The following is a 22,017-nucleotide window of genomic DNA, read 5'->3' as shown; positions in this document are numbered from 1 at the left end:
CTGCCAGCCCACTGCCAGCCTCCCCTCCACAGGTCTCCTCTCAACTGCAGGGGCTCCCCGACCTGCTTTGTTTGGAGACTGCTCCCCGTGCGACCGGCCAGCAAGCCGCTCCTCCCCTGCCTCGAGTCCCTGTCTCCTCCTCCAGCATGCTCTCTGCCCCCACCATGAGGAAACCGCCCAGCCTGCCCCGCGGCCCAGCAGGGACCTGCTGTCTGGGGGCCTCTGCAGTGACAGCCTGGATGGCCAGGGCCCGTGGCACCCCGGCTCCCAAACTCACCCTCGACAGTCTGGCCCCGGGAAAGCCTCTTCATGTAGGGGGCCATTTCAGCTGTGGTCAGAGGAGTGAAGAGGGAGACGCTGAGCAGGGGCAGGGAGCCAGCTGAGCTCTCGTCTGGAAGACAGGAAGCCAACGCTGTTGGCCAGAGAGGCGGCCACCCCCGGCGTGCTGTCCACAAAGGACACCCGGGGGAGTAGTGCAGGAAACACTCAACACCAAGGCTCCAGGATTCGTGAGGGCGAGCGCGGGCCATCCTGCCCAGCAGCCCCAGAAGATGTGGGCACCGCACCAGGCTGAGCGGGCCTGGTGCCATGGGCGCTCCATAAACGTGATGCAACGAGCCACAGGGCGAGACTGGGACTCGGCCCTTCTCCCTCGCGCCTCTCACCAGCTCTGTTCCCTTCCTGTGCTCACCTGGCACACAGCAGGCGCTCAATAAAGGCATCTGAGTGCTGGATGCTGTGCTACGTGTTTCCATGGACTACCGAAGAGTCACACTCAACATAGACAATTTGGGAAAACCGGGCAGCAGAATGGCTGAGTCGCTCGCTCACTAATCCACCAGCTGCTCACTGGATGTGCTGCAGCATCGATGGCCCTGCCTGCGGGGCCCAGGTCACCATCGGGCAGTAAGGGACACAGGATGGAGGGGGACTCGGCTAGCTTCCCACGGAAGGGCGGGAGCGGCAGCACGCAGTGCGGCCTGCACGTGCCACGCCCAGGGACACCTGCGATGGTCCCGAGGGCGCCGTGCTGCTGGCCTGCAGCCCCTCCCAGCAGAGCCCCATGGCCCACTCACCCTCGCCCTCCTCGTCCAGGCCTCGGTCGGCTCTGCCGTCCCTGCTGGGCAGGCTCAGCCCTGCGAGGAGGGACTTGAGCATCACTAGGTCGCTGCTGTCGAAGGACAGGTCGCTGGGGAGGGCACAGGGGGACTGTGAGGACACGGCCGCAGGTGGTGGGGCGGGGCAGGGCCGACACCGGGTGTGGGCAGCTGGGTTGTGCAAGGGCAGGGCGTGGCCAGCAGCAGTTCAGGACAGCGGTGCGTCTGGGGCTGGGAAGCCTGGCCTGAGCCACCCTGCTGGCCCTGGGGACAGTATCTGTTCCTGGCAGCCACCCGCCTCGGGGGTGCACAGCCCCGACAACCCGCCCTGTGCCGGCCGGAGGGACGCTGCACACTCACTGGAGCGCGTCCGAGTGCTTCTGCAGGAAGGCGACGGCCGCGGGGGCGTTGCAGGTGATGTACCTGTGGGTGAACTGCACGAACTTGTTGATGAAGGGGGCCAGGTGGCGCGAGGACTTCCTGTAGTTCTGCAAAGGGCAGCAACACAGGGCACTGAGCCAGGTGCGCCCGTCCTGCCCAGGCTGCTTCCCCTGGACGCCTCGCAAGGGACCCTGGCCACCACCAATGCCACCACCTGCTGCCCACCAGGTGGGACATTAAGGATCCCTTGTCCTTCATGAACTTCCAGTGCAAACAGGGAGATACCCAACTGGAGCGCGTGACGAGATGGGTCACAGGCTCAGCAGGGGTACAGCGACTGCAGAGAAGGCAGCCCTGAACCCACACTGGATTTCGAAGGATGTGGGGTTCCTCCAGGCACCTGAGAAGCTGGGGACCTCCCCCGGATGAGGGCTGGTCCCCAGGGCGGGCAGCCTGGCCCTGCCCTTGATGCAGGCCAAGGGGCTCTGCTCCCCTGCAAGGGTCCCGTGGCCCGTGTCTGCCCTCACCCAGCAGCCTTGGCTGGACGGGGGCAGGACCCTCCAGTGCTGGGCAATGGGGCAGAAGGGGACGAGCTGAATGGGAAGTGATTTCAGATGGGGGGACAGCTGGCTGAGGCAGGCGAGGGTCAGGGCACACAGCTCCTGGGTCCCGGCCCTGCGCCATCCCAGAAGGGGCCCCACTGCTCAGGCTGTGGCATCTAGAGGGCAGAGGCCAGCGGACAGGATGGCCTTTCTCTCAGGGGGCAGGTCACGCCACGCACCAGAAGCAAGCGGATGAAGGAAAGCAGGCAGTCCCACAGCGCCCCCTGGTGCTCGCTCTGGAACACATGCGGCTGCAGCAGCTCCAGCACCCCCAGCACGTGCAGGAAGAAAGTCAGGTGGCTTTGCTGCCGGAACTCCTGGAAGTTGAGGTGGGTGCGGCCGTGCAGGAGGGCGGCGATCATGGGCAAATGCCTGGACACAGGGGACGGTGCTCAGTGGTCCCAGCCACCCAGAAGCACGGACATGCCGCCCGCCCTGGGAGCTGGCGAAACCCATGGTCTGATCTGCGGGCTGGGGCTGCATTTCGAAGGAGCCCCAGGTGACACAGGCTGCAGACGCACCCTCCCCTCCCCAGGGATCCGGAAAGGCTGCCACACATGCCACACAGCCCCCCCCCCGCCCCTCCCACCAAGCTCAGCTGAGTCGAAGCTGTAACTGCCATGCTGGGCTGTCACAGCCCAACCAATGCCTGCACTTTTGCTCATGTGTCAAAAGACCGGGTCCCTAACCCTATCTGTAGTGCAGGCAGGGCCTGGGGGCCCCGAGTGCCTGCTGGGTGGGGGCAGGAGGGGAGCTGTCTCGAGCACGCCCTTGGGGCCCTGGAATGGTGGGCAGTACCTGAGCAGCAGTGTGGGGTGGGCCACTGCCAGCTTCCGGCAAGCCGTGTTGGCATCGGACACGCGGCTCTCGGACGCCCGGGAGTGGCTGGTGTCCGCGAGGAGGGTGATGAAGCGATGCGCCAGCACGTCCAGCTGGGAAGGAGTCAGCGGTTAGAGGCGGGGGCTACCGAGCCTTGATGTCTCAGCTGCCCATCTCCAGATTCTGCTGCCAGCCTGAAGGGTCCCCGTGCCCCCAGGACCTGGCATGGCCATGCAGTGACCCAGAGATACCTGTTCCCTCAGTGCTCACTGGCACTTCTGCAGGTCAAGTCCAGGCAATCGTGAACACGTAGGGTTTGAAGCCAACCTCTATGCCAAACCAAAGCTCAGTTTTGCCACAATGATCTGACAGCTGGGAAAGACCAGCCTTGCATGTAAAGCATGAGCTCAACTGAGCGAGGCAGAAATGCACAAAAGTGGAAGGAAACATGGCCAGAAAGAACCAGTTCCCCCCACTGCAAGAGAAGCAGGGCGGGCAGCAGGTCTGCAAGGTGACGAGGAGAGAGCAGGGTGCCAGGCCTGCCTCCCTGCCCCAGACAGCAAGAGAAGTGAAGGCAGATGTCCCACGACCTGTGCCCGAGGCTCAGCACAGGGCCGCCCGTCAGAGCCACTTCCCAGGCGGACAGGCGGGCCGCCTGGCCATACTGCCGAGTGCCACATGGTCACTCTGCGAGCAAAGACGCATGCCACATGGTTGTGCTGACGGACTCCATAAAGTGCAAGCTAAACTGCGGTGACAGGCAGGCGGGCACACTGAGGGGGAAGGAGATGCTCCCTGTCCTGGTTGTGGGCGGTTTCAAGGTACACGAATGTCAAAACTCATCACACAGCTTCTGTGTCGATGGTCCCTTACCAAGGAAAAATGGGGGATGGGGGACAACACCCACTCTCCTCTGCCCCACACCCAAAGGGTTTCTTTAAGGTGAAAGATCGTTTCTGAGACCACCCCCAAGATGGGATGGCGAGGCTGGCTCTGCCTTCAGGTGATGAGGACACCTGGGAAAACGTGTTTCTGTTTCCTGTCTGGGTTTCCAGCTGCAAAGCGAAGGCGAGGGTGGTCCTCAGCACGGCCGCTGGCCCTTACCTTGCAGGTGCTGCTGGCAGTGGCGCCCTTGCCGTGCATCAGGGCCTCAGGCAACGACACCCGGAGCTCCGGCTGCTGCAAGTACAGCTGCACGAGCAGGTCTCGGCAGCGCTGGCCCAGCACGCTGGAAGAAACAGTGGGGGGCTGGGCAGGCTGGCGCTGGGGCTCCCGCCCATGGGGCTTGCACCTGAGGGGCAACCTCCAGTCCCATCAGCAAGGGGATGGGGGGAGGGGCCTGTCCTGAACCCAGGCATCACACCCGCACCTGTCGCCCCACTGTTGGATGCAGCCTGTCAGATGTGCCGTCACCTTCCTGATGCTCTCAGCATCTCCACGGCAGCAGCTGAGCAGCAGCGGCAGCCGGGCCTGGAGGAGGCTACAGGCTGCGGCGTCCCCGTCCTGGCTCCTGCTCTCCGCCTCCGCCAGGACCAGGTCCGCCAGGCCAATGAGCTCAGAGGCCTGGACCCGCAGCACGAGCTCCTCTCGCCGCTTCTGCAACAGGCGCCCACCCATCAGCCTCAGGACAGCACAGGCTCATTGCACCGCCACCCCACCCTGCGGGGGGGGTGCACCCCAAGACCTGCCTGCGGCGTGCGCTGGTCTCTGCCCTGCCAGACCCGAGGCACATGGACACAGGCCCAGAGGAAGTCCAAAGAGGTCGAAGGGTCAAACCTGGAGGGAAGCAAGGAAGGAACCCTGGCTGAGCACGAGGCCTGTCTGCTTCTGGGCACAGACTAAAAAGCAGCGGTGTGGGGACAGAAAGAAGACACCTGGTGAGAGGCTCTCTGTGTGGGTTTAGGCCACAAACACCCCTTCCCCAGGAGCCTCTAGTTAAGGGCCCAAGTCAGCTAGTAGAGGACGTGCCTCACCCCGTCTGCCTGGCCTCTCCCTACCCCATGCCAGCCCTGCCCACCCTCCGGGCTTGCCGGCCACACAGTGGGTCATTTGGTGCCCCCAGTGGGCACAGTGGATGACAGACGTTCACGTGATCCGAGGAGTGGCCCATTCCATGCCCTGGCTGCCTGCCCTGCTGAGCACTCAGAGCAGTGGCACCTGGATCAGGCAAGCTCTGTACCCTAAGGAGGCGATGCCCACTACAGGGCCCCCTTCCTGGGGCACCACTGTAGGGAGGGGCAGCCCAGGGAGCCCCAGAGATGCGGGGAAGCCAGGCGGAGGGCCCTCCAGCAAAGCTGATGGAACCGATGTGCCGGGAGGTGAGGGGCTCACCTGTGCTCCCGGTTCTTGCCCAGTAGGATGTGGATACACTGGTGCAGCGTGGACCAGTTGGACTGGTGCGTGAGGAGGGCCAGAAGGTAGGGTCGGAAAGATGGCGCCTGGGGGCTGGAGTGACCTTTACCCTAGGGAGAAAGGAAGCCTGGATGATCCCGCTGGGCTGACCGGCTCGGCTGAGTGGGGTCAGGGAGCCACAGACAGCAGAGAAGGAGCCATTTCAAGGAAAGCCCAAAGCTCCCGGAGGAGAAGCAGAATGGCTGCCTGCATACCAGGCCCAGCACACAGCTCCAGGTGAAATGTGTGCAGAGCTGAACCACCTCCTCGGAGACGGGGGCACACAAGTGCCAAAATGAGAGAACAAACCAAAACCACACCCCTGGGGGTCTTCTCCAAGACAGCCACCAACAAGCAGTTAAGGTTAACAGGCAGGAGCAAACAGACCCGTGAGTGAGTGCACGGTAGGGTCGTGGCCAGGCTCCCAGCTCCTGCCCTCTGAGGCGGCCAGTGCTTTCTAGCGTTCTCTAGGGACCTGCAGGGGGCCCCTAGCCGCTCTGTGCAGGGCCTCGACACAGGCTCTGACTACTCCGAGGGCTGGGTCCCTCCTCGTCAGGGGGTGCCGGGCTCCGCGCTCCCTTCCACTAACTGTGGCACTGCAGTCCCCTTTGTGAGGACCTGTGCCCACAAAATACGGACCCCGCCCCACCCCGGTGCCCAGTAACCACATCTGGTCGGTTGGTGTGACTACTCAGAAGAGCCATGGGACCCTCTGGGCAGATGAGAGTCCAGCTCTCAGCCGATGGCAGCCCACCTGGCTCTGGGAGAACAGCAGCCTTTGCTGCAGGTCAGGGCAGCTGCCTATCACCTCGGGATCCAGCATCTCCAGCCAGTCCACCAGGAGCCCTGAGCACGGTCCCAGCTGCACAGCCTCCAGGCTGAGGGGGAGGGGAGAGTTCAGAGACGCCAGGCAGGGCTGCCCACCGGGCTGGTCACCACCCCAGCAGCTCACCTGCAGCCGTCAGCGTCCTGCTCCCCTGGGGCGGGGGGCTCCTCCTCCTCCTGCAGCAGCAGGGAGCTCACCACCATGATGGGCCTGGAGGTGGGCACGGCAGAGGTGGCAGAGAAGAGCGCGGTCAGCAGCTCCTCCAGGTGAGGCGACTTCACCTTGATGAGGCCCCGCAGAACTGAGGACAGAAAACCATGCTGTGTCCCTACAGCTTGGGGAAGGGGCCCGGCAGCCTTCAGACCACCTGACTCTGGGAGAGACAGCCCACTGTTCCCTGTGCCAACAATGCCTCGAGTGCCCACACCTGGGCCGGCCAGTAGTGGGCAGAGGCTCGGGGACTTCCCTTGGGGTAAAGGGAGGCCATGGAGTGAGCCGCCCAGCGCCAGCTGTGAACTCATCACGTGCACGACTCCCCAGAGCAGAGCCTGGGCGAGGGCTGGGGGAGCCACAGGGCGTGGCCCGCCTGGCAGGGCTGGTATCTTGACAGGCCCGGGTCCCAGGTACCTTTGCTGACAAGCTCGGGCTCCACGCCACACTTCTCCCCGGATCTCAGGGTGGCGACGAGGGCCCGGACAGTGGAGCTGACCACCTCCACGTCCCCACGGAATGCCAGGGCCTCCGCCAGATGCAGGAACCCACTCCGCACTGCAAGGACACGTCTGTGTGACTGGCTGGCCTGGTCTCGGCCTCTACTCCTCACATCTGTCAGCCTGGACTGTCCAGCGAGTCCCTGAACTGCCGACTCCCCACGGTCCCCACGTGCACTTCCCTCCCTGGGGAGCCTCCCCAAAGCCCTAAGAGCCAAGCCCCTTGGCCACACCCACACGGATGCCACCCTCTGTGCTAACGAGCCTGTCATGGCCCTGACAGAGAGCAGACGGCCTGAGAACCTCACTGGCAGGTGCTGGCTGGCCCATGCCTGTCCTGCAGCTCACCGTCACTGAGCCTGCGCCGTGCCGAGTACTGGGTCACAAACAGCTTGAGCTGGGCCTGCAGGGGCCCGCCCTCCACGCTAGGGCTGTCCAGCCACTGCAGGCTCTGCATGAGCACTTTGAGAAAGAGCGACGAGAAGCTAGTGTCCTGAGGGACGTAGTGCTGTGGGGACAACAGGCAACACGTGGCTCCACTGGCTCAGAGGGTCCCGCCCTGGCCGCCCAGGGGACATGGTCACATGGCCTCCCCACAGTGCTCACCCAGGTGCCCCAGCACATCAGAGATCATTCAAAATACCCTGTGGCGAGGTGTGCTATCTGCAACTTATCCTCACGTGGTTCAGAAGAACAAAGACTAAAGAAACATACGTACCCAGAGACACAAACAAAAAACCGCACTCACATAAACGCAAGCAGGTCAAATGAATGTGGAAAAATCACCGAGTGCAGGCGGCAGGCCCACTGCCTCCCCTTTCATATGTCGGACAGTCTCCATAATGAGGGGTAGGGACTGCCCACAACCCCGTCACTCAGGGGGCCTGGACTGAAGGCTGAGGCTGTCCCTGCCCGGCGGAGGCCTCGTGTCCCGGGACGCTGGCCGCACCCACCTGGTACTGGCAGAGCTGGCGCATCAGGGGGCAGGCGAGGAAGTGGCTGCGGTTCATGGCCATCACCAGGGCCCCACCGTGTGGGGAGTTCAGCAGGGTGGCGACAGCCTGTAGGAGGCGCACTGAGATGCCCGTCACCTCGGAACTGCCCTGACGGACCTGTGCCAGCTCCTGGCCCAGGGCCTGCTGCAGTGCCAGGGCAACGGGGCGGGCGCTGGAGCTCTGCCCCCGCGGGCCCGGGCTCAGCGGGAACACCTGGAGCAGAGAAAGGGTGGCGGTCAGCAGGGGCACACAGAGGTGGCGCCCAGTCTCATCTCGCCCTGCACTCCGTCACCAGCACTGTCCCTTCGCTGGCCTGAGGCCTGTGCTGGGGGCTCCCTGCTCAGGGAGCAGCGCGGTCCATGCCGAGAACTGCAGACAGGGGCCTGTGTGGGGGTCCCAGCCTGGCCTGAGAGCAGGGCGAGCCAAAGCCTGCCCACCTCGGCCCCTCTACGTACCACAGACGCACTGGCCGCAGAGGGAGCGAGGATGCAGGGAGCAGGACCCTTCCCAGAGATACGAGGTGGTGTGTGCAAGCGTGAAAGGATGGGCGCACACTCTGCACAAGTGTGGCTGTGTGTGTAAGGGCTGAGGACATGTGACCACAAGCTGTGGGATTCCAGGTACACACATGTGACAACAAGAGGCAAGCCCAGAAGCAGGAAGCAGAGCAGTGGCGGCCAGGAGACACAAGAAATATGTACTGAAGGGCACAGGGTTTCCTTGGGCTGCTGAAAACAAGCTCCACTCGGCCAGGGTTATAGCCGCACAACTCTGAATACACAGAAAATCACTGGACTGAACCCCGTAGGGAACAGGCGTCAGCTGGCACGGGAACCATGTCTCAGTGAGGATGCAAAAAACACAGAATGTGAGCAGAGTCTGGTCCCCCGGGAGGGCTGCGTGTGTGAGGACACAGGCTCGTCTGCTTGTCTCTCACAACATGGACACGGCAGAGCACGTGCCCACCGGAGCCAGGCCCAGAGGCCAGGCTGCTACTGCTAGGTGGTGGGGGGAGCGATGGCACCTCTGGGCACTGCCTGGACACTGCACACGCCGCACAAGCACCGCTCTAAGCCCCACCTTACGGAGCACACTGAGGCACAGAGAGGGTCACCTAACCCCGAGGACGGCAGCCAGGGTTCTGACCCAGGTGGCCGGCCTCAGAGCCCTCTCCATCTTGCTGTGAGTCCTGGGGCACCCGGCTTCTGGAGAGGGTCGGCCCAGGTAACAGTGGCAGTACCTGCAGAAACATGCCAGCCAAGTCGTCCTCAGGGCCGAGTGCCCGCACCTGAGTCACAGCCCGGATCCGGTCCTGGCCCGGAGGCGGCTCCGGGCTGCTTGTGGGTCTCGGTGCCTCTGCACTGTCTGCAGGGAGGGAACAGGTGTCAGCTGTAAACTCCAGCCATCCTAGGGACAGTCTCGCCAGGGGCCCACCACCCAGAGAGAAGAGCCGGCTCGCAGGCTGCTCAGGGCCTTGGAAGAGGAGCTCAGACACTGGGCAGCGGCAACCATTCCCACTGGGCCTGGGAGGCCTCATCGGCCGTGCGCTGAGCAGGGTGGGACAGGACAGGCTGGGCCAGTACCTCGCCGGGCGGGCAGGGAGGCTGTGAGAAGGGAGTGGAAAGTCTGGCCTCCAGAAGCTCCCCGCTCGTGCTGAACCTCCACCAGGTGAGCCATGTAATCTGCAAAACAGCAGCCAGGGGTTGGAGCCTGGATGGATGGTGGCGGTGCTCCCTGTGCCACACAAAGAAGGCTGCCTGGGACATGGGTACCCCAGTGCAGCCCACCATGCTTCCCTGAGACTCCAGAACCGCCCACGGGGCCTTTCGGCCAGGACCAAGCAACGCCCATCCTCACTGCCCCACACGGCATGCTGGCGCCTGGGCGTGCCAGACTGGGCAGTGCTGGCCTGGCCTCCCCCCGGCACATGCCCAGGCCTGGCTCACTCTTGTCCATGATGCTCTGCTCCAGCGTCTGGGGGTCATGGCCCACCGCCTGGTCCAGGTGCTGCAGCAGTTTGCTCATGCTGGACACGGGGATGCCGAAGGACTGCACGAACAGCAGCAGCTGCTGGGGCTCCAGGTCCTGCAAGGCTGAGGGGCACACTTGCTCAGCAAGCGTCGCTCAGGGTGCGGCCAGGGACCTTCACGAGGCTCCCACCTGCTCCATGGCTGCATGCAGGCCCCGCGGCTCCTTTCCTCCCGGCTCCCAGCTGCCCTGGAGTCGCCAGTGGCTCCCAATAGCTCACAGAGGGCAGATTCCTTGGGGTGTGCCCTTCACCGCGCTCGCCGAGGCAGCCCCACTACTCATCAAACTGCCTCCCAAACGGCCTGCCCTGCCCACATGCCGCCCAGCGGGATGTCCTTCCAGAACCAACCCTGAGGCCCCCGGCCCTTGCCTTCTCTCCAAATTCCTAGACCACCTCATCTTCACCGCTCCACACGGATGCCTGACACCTGGCTGTAAGGGCTCTCGGCAGGGTGTCCTCTCCCGCGTCCAGCACAGCAAGAACTCACGCCCAGGCCCAGCAGGAAGGCTCTGCCCGCCCACCCCGCCCAGCCTGGCAGTACCAGCGTCCACCAGCCGAGGGACCTCCGAGCGGATCATGCGTAGTTTCAGCCAGTCGGGCAGCAGCAGTGCCTCCTCCGATGTGTCCACCAAGAAGGCCGTAGGCAGGGGCTTCTTCTCTGGGAACCAGATGTCCAGCAGAGCCTGGAACTCACTGTCACCAGCTTCAGGAAAGACGACAGGGTGAGTAACAGAGATGGCTCAACGAGGCCCCTCCAAATGTCACTGTCCAGAGCCTGGGCCCCGCGAACAACTGGCGGTCAGGCTGGAAGGACCACTGCATATCCTTGCTTCATCAGCGGGAATTGAGGCCCTGGGCCGGGGACAATCAACCATGAAACCAGGAATTTCACTGGCTGGGCTGAGAGCAAGGAGGCGGCATAGGAAGGTGTCCCGGGCACTGCCCACAGGCATCTCACGACGTCACTAGTATGTGGCCAAGCAGGGAGGAGTCACTGGACATCACAGGCCTGTAGACTTGAGGGTCTCCACGGTTTAGGAGGTCCTGCCATGCACAGGATCTCACACGCTTCCCCAGAACCCTCTCGGACAGGCAGGGAGAGGACGATCTACATTTGGGCCCTGCCCAAAGCCAGGGTGGGCGCAGAGCCCCTCCCATCGGCACCCCCTGCGGCCGGGGCAGGTCTCACCGGCATAAAGGAAGCCTGCCCCAGGACAGGCCCCCCACCCCAGCTGCCCGCCCACAGCGGCCCGTGGGCTGCTCACCGCAGGGCGGCCCGAGCGTCAGAAGGATGACCATGGCGTGGACCACCAGGATGTGCATGGTGGCCGTCTCCCCACTGGTCCAGCGAAGGAAGACCTGGTCCTGCGACTCCGACTGCGGGGGGAGGAAGGGGTGAAGGGCCGCGGCTTGGGCTGGGGGGGGGGGCGTGGGGTCCAGGGTGGGGGCCCTGCCCGCCTTACCCAGCTGTACACCTCCTCCCCTTCCTTGCTCTTGCGCATGCGCCGGACGTAACGGGAGAAGATGGAGAGCAGGGCCGCCAGCACAGCGTCTGACTCTGCGCGGCAGGAGCGCTTGGAGAAGAGGTGGGTCATGATGGTGGAGCGCTCCACGATGAGCCGGGCCACATCCTGGGGACGAGCAGCCGTCAGAGGGCTCCCAGGGGCCAGTGGGAGCCTGCCGTTGGCCAGCCCCGCTGTCTCCCCTTGTCACACCAGACCAGCAGCCCACAGGTTGGCACACCCTGTGAGGCTGCCTTTAGTGCCCCACCGTGCTCGGCACAACCGCATGCCCAGCCAAGAGCGCCCACTGATGGATTGCATGGAGTGCGCGATTCTTAGGCCCCAAAGGAGAAGGCCGTCTGCCAACAGCCAGCACCATCCCTACTAGAACCCCAGCAGAGGTGTTGGGCACGCCAGCCACCACACCAAAGGCTCCTAAGAGTGACGCCTCAAGGGTCTCTGCCTGGCCAGTCCCTTGGCAGGAACCAGGCTGGGAAGAGCCCCGTCCAGGGACCTTTGCTTGTCTGCCCATGCCCTCATCCCACTCACCCCCAGGAATCGCGCTAGGTCACCAAGCCCAGAATGAACCGACGGGAAAGCAAGGGGAGAAGAAAGCTGGCCAGAAAAGAGTGATCGAAGAGGAAATGGGCACGTGCCTGAGTCCAACTGCCCACCTGCTATGGAAGCCACCTGGGCCGGCCCACACCTCACCCTGCCCTCTGAGCAAGTGCCCCTAGGTGTGGCCAAATCACCTCCCAGAGCGACAAAGGCCACTAGACACTGAGGACCACAGCAGCTAGTCTGGCACCAAGTTTTCCCACACTCGATGCCTGCTCTGGATGGTAGGCCACCAAAAAAGAAGCCGGGGCTAGGAGCCTCCCCCCGAGGGCGGCCCTGCTGTCCCCACCCCTCACCAGCGCCAGGTCGCTGTGCTGGCCCTGCTCCTCCACGGGCGTGTGCTGGGACAGGTACACCAGGTAGGCGCTGACGGTCTGTGGGTCAGTCTCCATGTGGATGGCCTGGGGTGGGGGGGCTGTGTGAGCGCGCTCCGTGGACAGTGCACTGCCTGTCCCCACGGCCACGCGAGGACCTCACCTGCTGCAGCGCCAGGGCGGTGGTGGCCCTCACACTGTCAAACAGCGGCAGCCTGGGCAGGTCGCGCAGCAGCCACTGGTAGCCCTGCAGCGTCTCTGTGTCCCCAGAGTCCTCCTCCACTGGGGGCTCCTTTTCCTCCCCGTCCCGCAGGCTGCCCTCCGACAGCACCAGGGACAGGCCCTGCAAGCAGATACAGGTGCTAAGCCAGGCCTCCACACCACGCTCGGCCGGTCACGCCAATCTGGGGACAGACTGGTTCCTGAAGCCCAAGGAGGGCACGCGGGCTGCCAGGTAACAGACGCCGCGTCCCGTCAGAGCTGCTGGAAATGCAAGGAGGAAGCAGCAGCACGAGCAGTTCCTTCAGGAAACTGTCGTTCAGCAAAGCCTGACGAGACATGCAGGACCAGACACCAAGTGACCTGGGACAGTCACACTGCCACTAGAGAAGGAACACCGGACAAGGAGGGGGACTGGCTCCGGCAGATGTTACTAGAACCATTCCTTCTGTGCGTGGAAACTGGCGAGGAAGGCGGTCTGGGGGGGTAAAATAGTTCCCCTTGGCGCGAGTGGTGCCGGGGAGCGGAGTACGAGGGTGGCGCCAGCCGCCGGGCTCACCTTGATGGCCAGCACCCGGGAGGCCACCTGGGAGGAGCTGAGGCGCCGCAGGAAGTAGTCCAGCACCTCGCACGTGGTTTGCTCGTCAGCCTTGGGGCCCAGCAGCAGGTCCTGCAGGCGGCCCAGGAGTTGCTGCTGCTTCTGCTGCCTCTGCAAGCACAAGGGGAGCTCAGGGTGGGCGGCAGGGCCAGGGGCAGGGTGGGGTGGGCGGGCGGGGCCAACCTGCCGCTTCTTGGCCTTCTGCTCCTTGCTCTCGCTCTCTTCCTCCTCCTCTCCGGTGGAGTCGTCGGCAGCGTCGTGCAGCAGGAACTCGCACAGGCACTGCACGGGCAGCACGTCCAGGGAGCCCTCGCTGGACTGCACCAGGTCGGCCAGCCAGGGCATGGACTGCGACGAGGCCTGCAGGGGCGGCGACACTGAGCTCCCGCAGACTCAAGCCTGCCGCGTTCCCTTCCCTGCTGTGCCCATCGGCTGCCATTCAGGCAGGCGCAGTCCTGGGCGGTCCTCGCACCCATCCGGGCGCCCTCCCCTGGCTACGGTGTTGTTTAGCGCCAGAGCTGCGAAGCCCGTGAAGCCCGCCGGCCCATCCGCAGACTTACCTGCCTCTGGATGATGTTAAGGAGGAAATCGGGATTTCGGCTCCGACACAGCAGGTGCCCGAGGCGGAGGGACTGGTTGAGGCTTTTCACTTGGTCCAGGATGTGAGGGGGAGGCCTCCGGGGGGGCCCTCTGAAAGTCCCAGAGAACACAGGCGTGTCAGAGAGCCACACAGAGCCCCCAGGACAGCACAGGTGAGGGCGGGCAGGGGACCGCCTGCCTCCTGCCCAGGAGCAGATCCCTGCTGACACCTGCTGCTGAGTGCTCAGCCTCACCAAAGCCGGGCTCTAAGGAGACCCAGGACAGTGGCCCGGGCTGGCTGCTCCAGGCATCCTGCCCATTCCCACCCACCAACGCGTGTGACCCATCACCCCGGTTCAAAGCGGCCGGAGGGCTGGGGGTCCAGTACATACTGGGGGTCCAGGCTGGTGAGCTGAGACAGAAGGAGGCTGCTGTTCTCGGTGATGGTCTGCTTGGTGGAAGCAGCTGCCAGATGCCCCTCGAACGCCAGGATTTCCTGCTTCTCCCGCTGAGAGATCTGCAGCTCCCGATTAATCATCTCTGTGCGGGTCTCCTCGTCCGTCAGGGTACATGGGGGGTAGGAGTAATTACTGGGGACCAGACAGGGAGGAGCTTGGTACTGTGCCATCAGAGGCGCTCAGGGCTGCCCCCTGCCACCCAGCTTCAGCAGTGCCAGCAAAGTCAGACATCTGTGAGGGGCTCAGCGTTCTTCAGAGCCCATGCCTGGCTACCTGCTCGTCCCCACGACAGTCTGCTAGCTACCTCCACAACTAGGCCCGACTGCTGTCAGAATCCTGAACCCAGAGCTGTGGTCCAGGACACTCCACACGGGAACCCCTTCCCACAGGCAGTGGGCCCAGCACACACAGGGCATCCCTGGACCGGCCCACTGCTGCCAGAGCAGTCTCCTGTCCCATATTCTAAAATCGAATTTGCCTTCCTGTGATGCCCACGCGTCCCAGGTTTGTCCTTAAGGCCACTGTCAGTCCACTGTCAGCCACAGGACAACCCTTCACAGGTGTGACGGGAGCAGTGTGTCCTATGCACCGGACTCCCACACAGGCCAGAGCCTCCCTCATGTGCACACACAGGCCCGTGTCCGGCCTGGGCCACGCGAGCTGCTCTGTCAGCTCCTGAGGCGCGAGCACGCAAGGTGGCAGCGAGGGGGCCACACTACGTGTGGCACCTGGCGCTCAGGCTGCGGTGGGACCCCATGCCCGCTGCGTGCAGACGAGGTTCACCAGCAGCTCTCACATCTGCCCCTGTGAAAACCACCCTGACCACTGGGTCCCTTGTCGCGATCTGCCAAATCCCATGCGGCTCCTGACGGCTCTGCTCTGTCACTCCTGGCACCACACCACCCGTCCGTCTCACCAAGTGCTGCTCGGGATGGCCCAGGGCCCCGCAGCCTCACTGCCCCCAGCAAGGGGAGCAGAAGGAAGCTCTGTAGCTCAGGTTCCCAAACTCCAGCCCACGGTAACGGGAGCCCAAGAGGCAGCTGAGCTCAGGCTCCAGGGCAGCCAGGGGCCTGGCCTGCGCTCTGCTTCTCGGCACAGCGTGGCCTAGCCCGCCCCGGGCAGCCTGTCCCAGCAGCGTGTGCTGACGTACTTGGTCATCACCATTTCCATGAGCATCTTCAGCGTGGGGTACTCCTCCCAGGCGGCCAGGCCTAGGGGCAAGGAGACAGCAGGTGACGGCTAAGACACAGCATCCCCGCACAGCTCCCCACTGGCCTCTGGGGCCCCTCTTCCCAGCTCGTCATCCAGTCCTCAGCCAGGCTCTACTCCAGGTCCTGACAAGCAAGATGCCCAAAGGAAGAGATGTCAATGCTTGGCCAAGGTGACCTGCGCTGGCCAGAGGCTCTCACCGATATTCTCTGGGTTGAATGCAGCAACGACCAGCAGGAGGGGCCACGCCTTCCAGTAGAGGGTGGAGATGGCGAGGTTCGGAGGCTGATACCTGAAACGCAGGGGGCCCATAGCTCAGCCTCAGGGCATAGAGGCCCAGGCCAGGTGGCATCATGATTCAGTGATGGACCAACTCGACAACTACTTTGAAGATCGTAACATTGGGATTTGTGCCCTCCTTAGAGCCGATCCTCCAGCAATGCCTGTGCCCCCAGTAAGTGCACGTTGGAACCACGACATGGCTCAGAGTCCAGCACTGGGGCTCTGTGCCCATGCCCACCTCCAGCTCTGAGCTCTGACTAAGCCTCGGTCTCCCATCTGTGAAATGGGAACAAGGCAAAGTAACAAATGCTCAGTAATGGGTAGTTCTCATACTTGTTCTGTGTCAGGAAACCTGAAACAAGCCCCGAATCCATCAACGTGTAATGTGATAACATTTAAAAGTCACGAATGATGCAAGTGCAGCCCTTTCCGGTGAGAAAGTGGACAGAGCTGTTAGAGAATGACGTGAACCTGAGGTGCGGGCTTGGAGGGAGACGCAAACGGGCTGCCAAGTGAAGACGATCAGGCCGAAAAGCAGCAACAAGGAGACAAACTGCACTAGAACAGCCGCAAAAAGGAAATCCAACAGAGGGCCTGCAAGACTTACTTTTCTAATAAAACCCACAAGAACCGGGCAACAGTCCTCAAATGACCTGTCATCAATGCGAGCCTTCCTCAAAGGTGGCTTCTTTGTGGGAACTGACAAGCTAGGCCCCAGAACAGCCAGACAGTCTTGGAAAAGCAGAGTTGGACAGCTCATACTTCCCAATTCAAACTCAGCACTGAGGTACAGGAATGGGGACGGGGCACTGGCGTAAGGACAGACGACAGGTTAATGGACTAGCACTGAGAACCCAGAAACAGACCCACACAGTATGGTCAGCAAGGCTGCCAGACCTTCCGCAGGAAAAAGGAGCTTTTCACTCCTGGTGCTGGGGCAGCGGGGCGTCCACATAACAAGGGAGTTGGACCTGCACCTCGCACCACACGCAAAGATCAGCTCAAAATGGGTGAGAGTCCTAAACGTCAAGAGCAAGCACTGTAACATTCCTAGGAGAAAAACAGTATATCTTTGTGACTTTAGGTGAGGCAGTGGTTTCCTACGTGAGACACCAAAGCCCAAACAGCCAAGAGAGAGAAGCCGGCCTCACCGGAGGTGGAATTCTTATGCTTCAAGAGGTCAGCGCAGTAAAAGCGGGACTCCACAAATAAACCCACGGGTTACAGTTAGCGGTGTCTGACCAGGTGCAATAGGATCAGAGGGAGAAGGAAGACTTCCAGTGAACGGGCTGGGGCAACTGCACTTCCCCGAGTCTGGACCCCTGCCTCACTCTGTATGCAAAGTGAACTCAAGATGGATCCAAGACCAGAATGTAAGAACCAAAACTATAAAACTCTTAGAAAAAAAACACAGGCGTAAATCGTCATGACCCAGAACTAGGCAATGGTCTCTTAAGTAAGACACAAAAGCACAAGAAACCAAAGAAAAATAGATTAAATTGGACTTTATCAAAGTCATTAAATTCTCGTGCCTCCAAGGGCACAATCAAGAGAGTGGAAAGACAACCCCCACGTTGGGGGAAATAGCTGCTCATTACAGATCTCATGAGGGCCTGGTACCCAGAACACTTTCAATAAGAACGCTTACCATCCAACAACAAAGATTGAAAACACCCCATTTAAAATGTTCAAAGGACGTGGACAGACACTTCTCCAAAGAAGACACACAGATGGCCAAGAGGATGTGAAAAGATGCGCAGCGTCATCGGTGATTAGAGAAACGGAAACCCCAAAAGCTGGTGGGGATGCCCGTCACCCACTAGGACGGCTCCAGGAAAGAAGAGAAGCACTGGGGAGGATGTGGACAAACTGGGCCCTCCGCCGTTACTGCTGGAACAGGACAGGACAGTGGCGAGTCCTCCAAAGTGCAACGTGTGACCCAGCAATTGTACTCCCCGGAGGACCGAAAGCAGGTGTCCACACAGAACTTCTACATGAACATTCTCGGCAGCACTGTTAACAAGTCAAATGGTGGAAACGACCCAAGTGCATCATCGGAAGAACGGATAAAAAAAGTGTCCGTTCTGTCCACATGAGGGGTGCTATTCAGCCACAAAGGACTGAAGCGCTGACTCTCACTACAGTGTGGGTGACGCTCAGAGAAAGAGGTCAGACGCAAAAGACCATGTATTTCATGACTATTTACATAAAATGTCCAAAAACGTCAAATCTGGAGGGACAGAGTAGATGAGTGGCTGCTAAGGGCTGTGGGGGGCGGGCATGGGGAGTGACAGCTAATGACAACACGTCTTGTAGGAGGAAATGTTCTGAAATTCCGTGGTGGCGATGGCTGCACAACCCTGTGTGTGCACTGAACACGCCGAATCACACACTTTAAATGAGTGGAGCATCTGAGAATTACATCTCAATAAAGGGGTTAAGAGAACAGTACAAGCCCAGTGTTGTCTCAAAGATGGATAAGGTGTGACTGCTGATGAACACGAGACAGCAAACGGGAGGACAGGAGAATCACTAAAACCCAAGTGACGGCGGGAACACAGGCCTCAGTCACTCGCTGGACAGGCCACCAAGAGCCGTCCCATGGGAGCCAGGATGGGGCAGCCACCCCTGGGCCTTGCGGCCGGGCCTTACCCTGGAGGAAGCTGGATGTTGTCCGGGTGGTGATAGGTGCACAGGTTCAGAACAGCATCGAGCAGCTGCACCCTCTCCACCTTCAGCACTTCCACATCTGAAACGCAAGGTCCACAAGCCCGTTCAGTGGACACCAGGGCACAGGAGTCAGAGAGGAGATGGGGGCCTTGCCCTCCAGAAGCTGGGGGAGGAGGGGAGAGACTGACGTCGCCACAACGAGAGAAGATGAAATGTGACCAGCGTGCCCCAGCAAGGAATGTGAGAGCAGCTGTTGAGCCAGCCTAGGGAAACTGAGGCAAGTTTTCACTTGGTGTTTGAGCTGGTTTTAGAGAGCAAGCAGGACCGTTAGGAGAGCAACACAGCGGGCACAGGAAGGGGAGGGACGTGAGGACGCACGGGGTGTCCGGAGCAGAAGCGCCGGCGTGGCAGGCGGTGGGGAGGACAGCAGCCCTGATCACTGTGGGCGGCGCCCCCGCGGCCAAGGGTCAGATCCTGGCCCACGGGGATGGCAGCCACGTTCTAAAAGCAGGGGTGCTGTAGTCAAGACAGCAGCAGCGGCCCGTGAAAGGAGGGGCAGACAGAAGCGCCCGCGATAGGAGGGTGTGTGCCAGTCCCAGGACGGGTCCCAGAAGCCACCGAAGGACTAAAGCAGTGCCAACTCAAGACCGGGCAGACGGACGCAGGCCCAGCCCAGTGCAGGCCAGCTGGGTGCCCACATGGCTTCCACAGGGGTGCGGGGGGAGTGGACCGTGGCAGCGCAAGGCCGTCACCCGCAGGGGCCAGGACAAAGCCCTGAGGGACCCTTACCGTCCGCCTGCACGGCCGCAGCTCGCTTCACCAGGTGGTCAGCAAGCTCCATGGCGTCCGCGGGGCCCAGCGGGAGCTCCCGGGACAGCCCGATGACCAGGATGCGCATCAGTGTATCCTCCAGGATGGGCACCTCGGAGCACAGGCGGAGGAAGAAGCTGCGGGGGGGCGGAGGGCGGGGCTGGGCGGGGCCTGCGCCAAGCACCAGGGCGGAGGCGGGGCCACCACCCACCCCCTCCCACGGTGACTTGCTCTGAAGCCTCTCTGGACAGCCTCCCCATCCTGAGGAGGAACGTGGGGAGGTGCCCGGCCCTCAGAGGGCTCAGGCCAGGGGGCGCACAGGCCAGACTGATGGGGGGGGAAGAGCGGGAACAGGCACTAGGCAGCAGAATCCAAAGGTGGGACGCGCGGGGCAGGGTAGCCCTGGGCTCGGGGAGGCACAGCCATGACACTGGCCAAGGGAGGAAGGACGTGTGTGTGCAGCTGCCTGGAAACAAGGAAGGGAGTGGTGTGGGGAGTCGCTGGGGTGTCACTTGCGCTGCAGGGCGCGGGCTGAGCCTGGGGGAGTGGAGGTCACTGTGCAGACACCACGCACACCAGGGTCTGCGAGGCAGGACCGGGCAGGCGGCTCCTTCCTGGAGCGGCCCCACCCATGCACACAGGAGCCACGGCGGCAGGCCTGCTCACTTGCGGTCACTTTCAGGTGGCCAGTTGTCCCACTTGTAGTAGGTCTCCGGCTGCTCTGTGAACAGCACCTTGTGGAGGCTGCAGGGAGGCAGAGAGGGCATCAGGTGTGGGTGCCCAGGTGACAGACACGTCCCCGGCTCAGGAGTTGCCTACCCTGAGGCCTGCGATCCCAGGGCACCTTCTGGAGCCTCCAGCCTCCACCCCTCCCCCTGGCAAGGCAGGGGACTGGCAGAGGTGAGAGCAGCAGCATCTCTTAAGCACCAGCCTCAGCCAGACAGGACCGCACCTCCACTGGACAAGGAAGCCCTGCCTGCGGCTCCCACAGCACAGGATGGCCCTGCTGTGGCTCCCATGAGGCTGGGGTTAGCCAGTGGCCACCTCTGGGGTCACAGGCTTGTGCTCGGGGAGCCTTGTCACTTGTCAGCCAGCCTAGGGAAGCGGCTGCTGGTCTTTCTCTAGGGCCACGAGTGCCACGCAATGCTGGGCCCGTACCAGTGCACGTAGTCCTTGGGGGCGAGTTTGCTGATGGAGGGCACGACCGTGTGCAGCCACCAGACTGCGTCCCGCTGGATCGCGGCGATCTGGTTCTGGAAGGACCGCAGCACCTCAAGGTCTGAAAGGTTCAAGCAAGATTACTGTGTGTCTGCAGGCAGCTTGGGGCAACAAACCTCTCAGCGTCCAGTCCAGGGCTGGGCACAAGGAGGCCTGGGCGCCACGAGGCACTGGGCACAGCCCCATCTCTAAACCATCTGTGGGTCACAGAGGGGGACAAAAGACACGAGACGGAGCCGCTTCCGGAAGCTCCCTTAGTCTCTGGGAGCTGTGCTGTGGGGCCACCCTGCTCCTGCCCTCTGCTTGGGCCCTGGGCACGGCCTGCTGCCCCGGGAGCGCCTACTGCCACCGGGCCTGGGTCCTTACTCTTCTTCTCTCCTTTGTCCCAGGCGATGCCAGCCTCCTTCACCTGGGCCGTGATGCCCAGCATCATGGACACGGCCAGCACGTCAGTGATGTGGACCACGAACCGCTCCTGCAAGCACAGCCTGGCTCAGCAGCATTTGTGCCCCAGAGGCGTCACCCACGCCCCCACACACAGGCAGCTGGGCTGGAGTGTCTGGGGACCACCGTGCCAGGAGAGCCAGGAAGGAGGAGGAGGCCGAGAGCCTGATGGCAGCAAGACCAGGACAGGCCACAGGAGGTTCAGCCAACAGAGCTGACAAAGCCACCACCCCAAGGAGCACGCCCCCACTGGCGCTCTGCCAACTTACCTGTGTGGCGTTGGAGGCCCCCACAACCGGGCCGATTCTACCGCCCCCTCCCGCACTCCAAAACCTACCCAGGGCAGACCGTCGGCGTCACCCTGGCTTTCTCTCAGTCCTTTTGGCTCCCCTGGCTCTGCCGGACACCACTCTGACCCCACCTCCACGCCCAGCCCGGCGGCTACTGACTCCCCTGGGCCTCTCACAGGACAGAGCCCCGCTGACGTCTGGGACTGACCGCTGCCCACATGGGGCGCCACGCAGAGCCCAGCGCACTGCACAGGGCACGAGGGGCAGCCGCGCACCTTGAACTCCATGTCCAGGTACTGGGGCTCCTTGCGCTCCTGCATGAGGCCGAGGCAGAAGGCCTGGAAGTTGATCTCGTGCTTCGTCTGTTTGATGATTTCACGGAGCAGGGCTCGCGAGGCCCGCAGGTAGTCGTCCTTGCTGGTGAGCAGGTCCTGGAACACCATGGCCAGGAACTGGGGCAGACAGAGACCAAACTGGGCGCTGCTGGGGTGTGCCAGTCGCCACCAGCCTCCACCCTGCCCTGGCCCACACCTGCCATCAGGACCTGCTGGGTCCTACAAGCAGCCTCCCCAGAGCCCTGCTGGAAAGGTTCCTGTGCCGGCCTTTCTGACACAGGCAGCATGTTCACAGGCTGACCTGTCCCCAGACAATGGGCACGAGCCTGCCCGCTGCATGGGCCGTGCTCTGTTGAGAGCAGGATTGCTCTTACTACTCTCCTGGCAGCTGGCCTGTGGGGACCTAGTGCCTGTGAAACGAGGGGACATATGTGTCAACAGACACTGGCTGCCAGGCACGCAAGCCATAGGGACGAACGAACACACTGGCCCGGCCTGCCACACCCCAACCTCCACCCGGACGACTGAACCACGACTTTCCCTTAACGGGTGCTACAAGCGACAGGGCTGACTGCGAGGGCTGGCACTGTGTGGACACGACATTTCACACACCCGAGCCAT

The 22,017-nt window shown here is 62.5% G+C and overlaps 1 protein-coding gene across 2 annotated transcripts in view; it reads right to left on the bottom strand.

The window, feature by feature from the left end:
- Positions 1 to 22,017, bottom strand: part of INTS1 (integrator complex subunit 1) — a 29,868-nt gene that overhangs the window by 1,769 nt on the left and 6,082 nt on the right. The window contains exons 10-43 of one of the 2 annotated variants that reach the window (XM_074314027.2): positions 21,337 to 21,513; positions 20,694 to 20,802; positions 20,268 to 20,388; positions 19,776 to 19,853; positions 19,089 to 19,246; positions 18,282 to 18,378; positions 15,548 to 15,639; positions 15,289 to 15,349; positions 14,073 to 14,270; positions 13,662 to 13,791; positions 13,285 to 13,461; positions 13,063 to 13,212; positions 12,448 to 12,627; positions 12,267 to 12,371; positions 11,314 to 11,481; positions 11,116 to 11,227; positions 10,392 to 10,553; positions 9,768 to 9,914; positions 9,405 to 9,503; positions 9,062 to 9,186; positions 7,780 to 8,034; positions 7,175 to 7,334; positions 6,744 to 6,884; positions 6,243 to 6,417; positions 6,045 to 6,168; positions 5,231 to 5,361; positions 4,588 to 4,675; positions 4,269 to 4,495; positions 4,004 to 4,127; positions 2,879 to 3,012; positions 2,260 to 2,452; positions 1,458 to 1,585; positions 1,077 to 1,189; positions 278 to 391 (exon numbers count right to left, since the gene is read on the bottom strand). In XM_074314027.2, coding sequence (XP_074170128.1) covers positions 278 to 391; positions 1,077 to 1,189; positions 1,458 to 1,585; positions 2,260 to 2,452; positions 2,879 to 3,012; positions 4,004 to 4,127; positions 4,269 to 4,495; positions 4,588 to 4,675; positions 5,231 to 5,361; positions 6,045 to 6,168; positions 6,243 to 6,417; positions 6,744 to 6,884; positions 7,175 to 7,334; positions 7,780 to 8,034; positions 9,062 to 9,186; positions 9,405 to 9,503; positions 9,768 to 9,914; positions 10,392 to 10,553; positions 11,116 to 11,227; positions 11,314 to 11,481; positions 12,267 to 12,371; positions 12,448 to 12,627; positions 13,063 to 13,212; positions 13,285 to 13,461; positions 13,662 to 13,791; positions 14,073 to 14,270; positions 15,289 to 15,349; positions 15,548 to 15,639; positions 18,282 to 18,378; positions 19,089 to 19,246; positions 19,776 to 19,853; positions 20,268 to 20,388; positions 20,694 to 20,802; positions 21,337 to 21,513 — 4,753 coding nt within the window. Of the gene's footprint in view, positions 1 to 277; positions 392 to 1,076; positions 1,190 to 1,457; positions 1,586 to 2,259; positions 2,453 to 2,878; positions 3,013 to 4,003; positions 4,128 to 4,268; positions 4,496 to 4,587; positions 4,676 to 5,230; positions 5,362 to 6,044; positions 6,169 to 6,242; positions 6,418 to 6,743; positions 6,885 to 7,174; positions 7,335 to 7,779; positions 8,035 to 9,061; positions 9,187 to 9,404; positions 9,504 to 9,767; positions 9,915 to 10,391; positions 10,554 to 11,115; positions 11,228 to 11,313; positions 11,482 to 12,266; positions 12,372 to 12,447; positions 12,628 to 13,062; positions 13,213 to 13,284; positions 13,462 to 13,661; positions 13,792 to 14,072; positions 14,271 to 15,288; positions 15,350 to 15,547; positions 15,640 to 18,281; positions 18,463 to 19,088; positions 19,247 to 19,775; positions 19,854 to 20,267; positions 20,389 to 20,693; positions 20,803 to 21,336; positions 21,514 to 22,017 lie in introns of both variants that reach the window. The other variant, XM_074314026.2, reaches the window with a different exon arrangement.

Source organism: Rhinolophus sinicus, chromosome 5 (genome assembly GCF_057876585.1).
Source record: "Rhinolophus sinicus isolate RSI-liver-muscle chromosome 5, RSI-T2T, whole genome shotgun sequence".
NCBI classification, from domain to species: domain Eukaryota; kingdom Metazoa; phylum Chordata; class Mammalia; order Chiroptera; family Rhinolophidae; genus Rhinolophus; species Rhinolophus sinicus.
Note: the sequence above shows the minus strand (reverse complement) of the source record. Positions and strands in the feature narration are given on the sequence as shown.